General features: G+C 36.4%; 1 protein-coding gene across 1 annotated transcript; it reads right to left on the minus strand.

Moving 5' to 3' along the window:
- Positions 1 to 315: 315 nt before the first annotated feature.
- On the minus strand, positions 316 to 1,787 carry LOC104767995 (F-box protein At2g21930-like). The gene is made up of 2 exons (XM_010491948.2): positions 778 to 1,787; positions 316 to 682 (listed from the first exon to the last, which is right to left on the minus strand). Exons 1-2 carry the CDS (start codon positions 1,415 to 1,417, stop codon positions 567 to 569), a joined length of 756 nt encoding a protein of 251 aa, XP_010490250.2. The 5' UTR covers positions 1,418 to 1,787; the 3' UTR covers positions 316 to 566.
- Positions 1,788 to 9,117: the final 7,330 nt, after the last annotated feature.

Raw genomic sequence — 9,117 nt, forward strand, 5'->3', positions numbered from 1 at the left:
GTCATTCTAGCTAGTGAACCCATAGAACCAAACACCCCCATCTCGACTTCCAATAGCATCCGTAAATGATCTTTTACCAAGTCCGATCTACCTTTTAAAATTGTCTTACAAAATCTAACAGATTCGGTATGAACCTACCCTCTCTTTAATATTCATATCTCTACCAATATTAAAGAGAAACCCCTTACTTTTAGCTCATAGTTTTCTCTATCAAATAAGACATATAGATGAAAAAGAAAACTACATGAGGCCAAGAAATTAAATGAGATGAGGCAGCAATACACAAGTTCAATACATAGAGGCAGATAAACATTCAAAAGATGCAACACTAATTAAGCAAAACCAGAGACAATGCCGAGAGTATGAATACATAAACAAAGTTTTGCCAAAAAAAAAAAAAAACAAAGAAACAAAATATCATGAAATCTCCCAATTAATTATTACAACTTAATTAAGAACAAACATTTCAATAATGGAGATAAGAGCGAGCAAACTTAGAGAAACATGGGATTATCAATCTGACCAGGGAAGATAGATTGCGTCATATAAAGTGTCTCCTCATCCAGTTATGTGAATATTTCTTCTATGAAGACTCTTCCAACAGCATTTTTCTTGATATCATAATAGACAGCATAAAATGGTTCTTCACTACGAAACGGTCGGGGTGCCAAAACAAATTCACCTGCATCATTGGGAGAATGGGGTCAAAGTTAAGCCATGACATCTTTTGTAACCAAAACATAAACGTTTCAAGTGCCAAAGAAAAAAGAAGCTTACCTCCATCAATAAAACAAAAGGCAAGAAAATCATCATAAGTATGGCCATCTAATGGAGGTGGAACGTACAAGTGTTTGGACCATTCATGTTTCACATCATCCTCTAGAACCCACAAAATGAAGGTAGAATCACCATGTCTTATATTGCAAAAGAATGCAAGCCTTCCCTCGTAGGTTGTCAGAATTGGATGCATGACATTGTCTAGTAACTCTGGTAGGTTTATGAGATCAAATATTTCGGACCTAACATCAAAACTCATAATCGCAAGAATCAAATGATCAGGGTGGAGAAGAATCCCATCAGGGAGATGATGATAAACTCCATAATACAAAACACCAATTAGAGATAGATCAGGAGAATAAGGAGAACAACGAAAGTGTGGAGGAAAATCTTGAATCTTCCTCCAAAAAGTATCCTTTCCCACAGTCAAAACACGTAAGTCTTGTGCTTTTACCAGACACAACACTTTGTAATCACCATCGATGGGATCATAACCCAAGTAAATGTAATCCGCGGAACTCTCATTAGGCAAAGTAATGGATTTTCTAGTGCTAGGGTTATATATCTCCATCTTACCATGGCAAAACAAACAATGAACAGAAGCAGAAGAAGTTGTGTGCAGTTGATTTTGGCAACTCATATGGTAAGTTGCTGAAGAAAATGATTCACCTTGATTTTGAGGTTAACTGGCTGAGAAGACGAATTGATTCCCCAAACCGTCCATCTCCATGAATGTGAAGATGAGGCTTCTGAGAGGACGAGTACAAGACTTGATCAAGTGCGATTTCATGAACTCTCGGCTGCGAATCATGGATGCATACTGCTTCGATATGTAGCGAAACCTTGCTAGGGTTTCAAAACTTGATGCTTTGAGTATCTCCTCTATGGCATCATCTGGAATCGGGTCTGTGCTTCTCACATCACAGGAGATCTCCTTGTTCGCCTCTTGTTATTGTTCTTGTCTTTCCATGGCGGTGATACCAACGAACGGTGTTGAGTGCTCTCACTCCACAAATCTTATCTTCTAAACCAAGAGAAGAAGGAAATGAAGTATGATATATCTAATGGCTCGCGTTTTGCTTTCTTTTAATTAAACCAGTAGGAAATTTGACACGCGGGATAACTCAATTCGGATTATTGTAAGACAGTAAAAAAAATATTTATAAAACAATTGAGAAAAATACCAAAATTTCTTATAAATAATGCAAATGAGATTACTTTTACATAATCCTTTTTAAAAATGTGAAACTTATTATTCAACAAAAATAAATATTTACATGGTAAGAAATATAAACTTGTATGGAAAGGAAGTCTAAATATGTAATAAAATAAATAGAATCAAAATGTGTGACTGAGCATGTACTTCACCATGTCAAGACCAATCTGAAGTGGGAGTTATGCCAAGGACATAAAATGGTGGTTCATGAAAAGTTGTTTCTGGTGCCAAAACAAACTCACCTGCATTTGTAAGACAATAGAATTGAAAATTCAATACATGATTCCCACACCGCAAAACGGAAACCTCCTTTCACCATTCTACAACTAGATGATATCAATCTTTTCCTTGTAGCTTGTGATCAGCTTTGTGTGTGAACCTTGAATTTTTTGGTAGTTCCATCATCAAAAATTTTAGACCTAACATCAAAACTGATCATGACTGCTTGATTTGTGTCCAAAATAGCTTGACAGTGTAACACACCATTGATGCATATATCAAGAGATTCACAAGAGTGAGGAGGACAATCTTTAATGGTTCTCCGCTACCTATTCCCATTTCCCAATGTCAAGCTCCTGAGCTAGATGATCCTTTCCTTTGGTTATACACAACTGTTTATAATCACCATCGATGGGAACATAACCTAAGTAATGTACGTATCTATCCTAAGAGAAAAGATCATATAAGCAAAGGCAAAAGTCATCGTCTAGTGATAGGGTTATATATCAGGAGTTTATAAGGAGGTCCATAGCAAATCAAATCATGAACAGATGGAGCAAGGGTTGTGTACGGTTGACAATGATTATTCATATGGTTAGTTGCTATGGAAGATGATGATGAGGATTCACCTCGATTTTGAGGCTTAATCGATGAGAAGAAGAAATGCTTTTTAAGTTTCTTAATTGCTAGCTCTCATATTGGATGATATGAAACTTTGCATACGAGTCGAGGGTTTGGTCACATACGATTTCACGAAGTCTTGGTTGTGAATGAAGGATGCACATTGCCTCAATACGCAGAGGAACCTCGCTAGCTAGGGTTTTAACATGTAATCCTTGAGATATTTCTATAACGTGATCAAGCAGTATCTATTCTAAATTTTCTCCAAGTGTTCTTCGATCATATATAGGAGATAAAATTTTCCTTGTTTGACACCAAATTAAAGTGATCTCCCACGTTACATGTTTGAGATACCATATAAAATTCTCTGATCCCTAATTTGAGGGAAGTTGAACAAGCTTAACTTCTTAGTCGTTCAGAAAAACATTGGAAAGAAGTAAATACTAGTTTTGATGCTACTTTTTCTCAACGGTTATTAAAAATCTGTTAAATCGCCAAAAACAGAATTTATGCAAGTCATACTAGTTTAAAAGATAAATTTGCTACCAATTCAAACTTAGTTAGCTCACTCGAAATTGTGATGGTTTGCTATATTTACTGATCCGTTACACGTATAAAGGATCCTTAGATCATTAAGCACAATACTCAAAAAATTACTATTAGTAACTTTCCATATCAACTTATAATTAGATATGTATAAAAGGTATTCTATAGACCATTCATGTCTCACAGCATCCTCCAGAACCCACAATTTAATTCTACAATCAGCAATTCGAGAGAACAAGACTACATGCTTTCCCTCTTAGCGGGTCTGCTTGGGATGCACATAAGGGTCAGGTCTGTGACACCTCGGTTTCAGGGACATGAGGAGAAGTTTAAGAATTGATTTGGCCATCTATGTCATTAAAGTGCACTTATCTTTTCGGTAAAGGGTTTTGAGAGAACTCCACAGTTAAGCGTGCTTACCACAGAACCGTCTTTGTCAGGCCACAATACAAACACTTAACTAAAACACAAACCAACCGTTCGTTTCACAAACCCACCGTTGGATATGAAGCTTGTAGCACCATAAAGCTACCTACCAAATTTCAACCAAATCGGACTCCGTTTCATCCTCCAAGCGTTGCTCTGAAGTAGCCATCTCGAACCAGTTCCCGCTGTCCGTACGCGGGTGTTGGTGTCGACCGACAACACCATGGTGCCGAACGACACCAAGCCTGCAACCACATATAGGCTTGTCCTTCAGCCCTTTTGGCCGCAAAACCCTGACTCTCCACAATGCTCGCTTCCCATACAAATAATCACAAACAAAATAGCCTCACAAGGCAACATTTAATGAAAACAACCCATGGATTATTCTCAATCCATATTACCCATCACAAATCCATCACAATCATTCCAAAACTCTATATAAGCCTAACATCAACCACTTACCTTGGTTTAGAGACGAAATCTGAGGAAGGAGCAACAACTAACCACCACCAATGCTCCCTTGTCCTCCTCCACGCCACATCATCGCCACTATCCTTCATTCCCATCCCAAAACCATCTCCTCACCTCCCTAACCTCCAAGGATACCCAAAAACCTCTTCTCTTCTATAGGGCAGGAAAACGGCTTGGAAGGAACCCCTCACATGAAGAGAGTGCTTTCCTTTTACAGGAAATGTTTCGGGGTTCTCTAAAACCGTTAAACCACATTAAACCAGAGATTAACTAGAACTGCAACCTTTTAAACCATATGGTGTCGAGCGACACTCCCTTTATGTCGGTCGACACCAACCTCCAAAACCGGAACTCGGTTCGGGCGTTACAATATGATTGTAGCAAATCGTATCTCTTAGCTTGGGAATCAAGAAGAAATCTTAATCACTTAATATGTAATTTTATTGCATATATTGATTAGGAAGATTTACATATATTGTTTACGAATATATCTTTGTGTATATATAGAGCCTTATGACCATTGATAATAAAACAAGAAAACCTTTTTCCATATTATGTTTTCTTGATAAAAAAACTCCTTTTGACGGGTTTTTGACGGGTGTGGAAGAGTTAAAAAGGTACACGTTTCACCACTACTAAACACTAATAATAAAAAACTATATATAATAGTACAAACAAAATTCGGAAATTTATACTAAATAGATTCTTAAAAACTATTTTTAGCTTTTTTATACAAATATCAACAAAAGTTAGAGTTCCTTTAATCTCTACTATTAAAAGAAAAGTCGTTTAACTAACTCACCTTTGCTTTGTAAGAAATTAAACTGACTGCCATTGGAATTATGAGCAAATATTCCATTTAATAAAAGATTACACACGAAATTTCACCCTTCCTCTAAACGGATAAAGACGCGGGTCTGTATGACCCGTTTTATTATTTCGGATCTTATAATTTGATCCTGACCGTTCAAGTAAGAAACATCATAACCGTTCATTTGAAACCTATTTGTTTACATATATCATTGGGTAATGCGGCCCATATCCAAAAACTAAAACACGCTAAATCAATACTAACATAAACACGCTGATTAATGATAACTACTTTCCACTAATAAAGGAAAAAAAGTAAAATAAATTATTAAAATATACCATATTTGTTAGAGATCTAACTAATAAAAAATCCCGCATTCTTTGTGTATTTAGCGTGATCGACATATACTACCATTAAATCAATTCCATAAATATCTAAACCGTACAGTAATGAAATATTTAGAGTTACATTCATGGGCGGAATTAGGGTAGAAGCATGTAAGTCAATTGATCCTGGTGAAATTTTAAATTTAGTTGAATTTTTAAGAAAAAATCAAATTGACCCTGATAAAATAGCAGAATTGGCCCCTATAAAAAAATTAATAACACAATTGACCATCTTAAATTATATTTTGACCCTGATGAATTGAATTCCTAGCTCCGCCACTGATTACCATATATCCATAATGTTACTTTTAATTTTTAACAATATATGGTAACCGATATTCTCTCAAAAGACTGAATATACCTTAAACTCTGTTAGTAGAGAGATCTTTATTCCTCTTGACATTATCGGATCATTAAACCAATACCACCTTAATTATCGGTGTGAGTATTCGATACACTATCATAAATATTATATAAGAACATATTCATTCTACAAAGAGATACATTTCCATACACAACCATAGCTTAACAAGTCAAAATGTTAGCCTCACCTCTCCCCATTTCTCCTCTAAAGTCTCTCAGACCCTATAGAGCCAACTGGCTTCTACAGGTCAAGATCTTGCATATGTGGAGACAATACAACGTTAAAATCGGAGAAACCATTGAGATGTTTTTGGTTGATTCTGCGGTCAGTAATCTTAAATAAAATTCTTATCGATCTCATATATTTTTATTTAACCCATTCTTTAATTTATTTAAATATTTTATAGGGTGATAAGATAGCTGCTAATGTGAAAAAAGACCAGATCATGAACTTTGAGAACAAACTCAAAATAGGCAGTTGGAACCTAATTTCAACATTAATTTAGCTCCTACTTATGGAGCTGTCAAGCTATCTGAATTGAAATGGAAGATTGGGTTCACATCCAGACAAGTGTTAATCCATCTGATAATATATCTGATGATATGTTTCATTCATTAGCTAAGTATGATGCTGTACTAGCGGGGGAGCAAAACTCAAGTTTTTTATTTGGTACGTATATCATATTACATTTAATAAGGATACATCCTATTTCTTCCTCTAATCTATTCACAATGTTTTATCTCAGATTTCTTTGGTCAAATTGTGGATTGTGGTGAAATTAAAAAAATAACTACAACTAACAAACCAACTACCAAAATCGACTTCCACATGAGAAATTCTGAGTAAGTTTTATATTTATGATCTTACAATCTGTTTTATATTATTTATTATAATTACAACAAATGTTGCATTACACCAACTTATCTTTTTGTATACTACTTTGTTATATAGGGATACACGTATTTTGTGTACTCTTTGGGGTAACTACGCCCAAATAATTAATCAAGCTTGCCAAGAGTCTACTGATAGTATTGTTTTCTGCTTACTAAGGTTTGCTAAAGTCAATCTTTACAACGGTAATTCTTTTTCCATTATACTACATATTAACATTATTACAAATAATTATTATATATTTGATTCGTATAACCATAATTACAGATGTCTGGAGTGTTCAAAATTTGTGGGATTGTTCACAAGTTATAATCAATCCAGTAATTTTTGAAGTTGAAGAAATCACTTGGTGTAATGCGACACATCCCTACCTATAAAAATATATTTTCATACATGGATTCTTAATGTTATAATAATGCAATGGGTAATAGACTGTTAGATGAATGTATACTTCAAAGGCATCTGTTAGTTTTTTTTTTTATCATTTACTTTTATGTATACTATTGCTTAGTGTTTTCATTGTATAAAGTATTACTTCAAACTTAGGCTTTCCAATGATGGCTTGCAACTGACGATTATGGATTCTTTGCAAAAGAAATTGTTTTGGGGAAAACCTAAGAAGGAAGAATTAGAAGAATATCCTGTTAAAACTATAGAACAAGTCCTTAATGCCTTTGAAGTATACATTCATCTAACAGTCTATTACCCATTGCATTGTTATAACATTAAGAATCCATGTATGAAAATATATTTTTATAGGTAGGGATGTGTCGCATTGTCTGTACAATACATGAAGTTGATAAATATTGGATTTCCTTATATATTATGGCATGCGGGCTTAGGCCCGATGAGGAGTCAACTTTATGGCATGTAGACTTAGGTCTGATGAGGATCCAATAAAAACTCAAGGTTTAGACCTATGGGTAAAAGGAAAGTCCAAAAGTCGAGAGCAAATAATGTCTGGAGCGTGAGTCTATCGCCTAGAGGTGACCTTCTATAGATCGGTCGGAGGAGTGCGGGCCGTGGAGATGGTCTCACGGGATTCCTTGGCTGATGGATATTTGAAATTCGAGGACGAATCTATGTTGGTGTAATACCCCTCCCCGGGGCCTAAAATTTATGCGCAATGGCCGAGGGACGGCTATCATGCTAGAGTCGATCAGGACGAAGGGAAATTAATTTTTGGAGCTAAGCCTAAGTATTTAAGGACGAATACAAAGCTTTTGGTCGAAGGAAAATTGAAGACGAACGGAGAAATCAGATTTTTGGTACGGTGGTACAGTCTTTGGCCGATGGCCATACGCGTCCGCCCATGTACCGTACTGTCCGTGTTCGTTAGCTACCAGGCAGGCAGCTCTACTGACGTGAATGGATAAGGAAGGAATTGGATAAGGATGGACAGAGAGATAAGCTCGCCCAAGCTTATTCGCCATGTGTCGCTGCCCGGAGGGTGATTAGTGTCCGCACATGTGTCGCCGTACGGTGATGCCTATCCGCCACCTCATGCTTCGACCACCGACCTTGGGCACCTATATAAACCCCCAAACCCCCCCCTTTCATTTGTTCCTCATACCAAAACCAAACAGAAAATCCTTAGTGGACGAGGGTGTGAGCGATAGTCCGGGGGAAGTCCGAGGGAGTCTAGTCGAGAGTCTAGGAATCTTAGTCGCTAGGCTAAGGTATGTTTCTGAAGCGCGTAAGGTAGTCCGCGATAGGGTTTAATTTATTTAATTAATTAGTTATTTATTTATTTAAATAATTAATTAGTTATTTAGTTATTTAGTTATTTAGTTATTTATTTATTTAATTAGAGAGAGGTTAGGAGTTTAGACTTAGAATAATAGGGGGTATTATTCTTGGGTTGTTTTGCTTGCATTGTGTGATTGCTTGTATTGCATTATTGTTATGCTGCTTGTGTGATTGTCGATATAGCGTCGCGATGGTATAACCGTGATGCTGGACGTTTAGTCGTGTTGCGGTTATGTTATCCGATTGTTATATTATTGCTTGCCTGCATGTTAGTTAGTATCATTTAGGTAGATTGCATTAGGCAAATCATGAGGATCCCGCCTTCTGTTGTGCGTTGCGTGTAACTCCGTAACGTGAAGGCTTACGAAGGTTCGAAGCAGGTCATGCCCGGCCGGACGCCACATGACGATGTAGTATGAAAGGATGTGTATCCTTTTTAGACTTTGTGTCTAGGGGTGTGAGGCATTGCCTTGGGATATCATGGATTCGATAGGGGCCCAACTTAGGAGATAAGAATTGCATATTTTTTATTTCGTGATTGATTGTTTATTCCGCTGTTTGCTTGTTGATTGTTATTTTGAGGTTGGGTTGGGTTAGTTCATTAGAATTACGGACTTACTGAGTAATGTTAGATTACTCA

Source organism: Camelina sativa, chromosome 19, assembly GCF_030686135.1.
Source record: "Camelina sativa cultivar CO46 ecotype springtype chromosome 19, ASM3068613v1".
Taxonomy (NCBI): Eukaryota; Viridiplantae; Streptophyta; class Magnoliopsida; order Brassicales; family Brassicaceae; genus Camelina; species Camelina sativa.

What these genes read in the sequence shown, in the direction of transcription:
- LOC104767995 (XM_010491948.2), bottom strand. Translation starts at nt 1,417, where the DNA reads ATGAGTTGCCAAAATCAACTGCACACAACTTCTTCTGCTTCTGTTCAT. An exon ending in CTTTTGTTTTATTGATGGAG is followed by an intron (nt 683 to 777) that starts GTAAGCTTCTTT and finishes CCAATGATGCAG; the next exon opens with GTGAATTTGTTTTGGCACCC.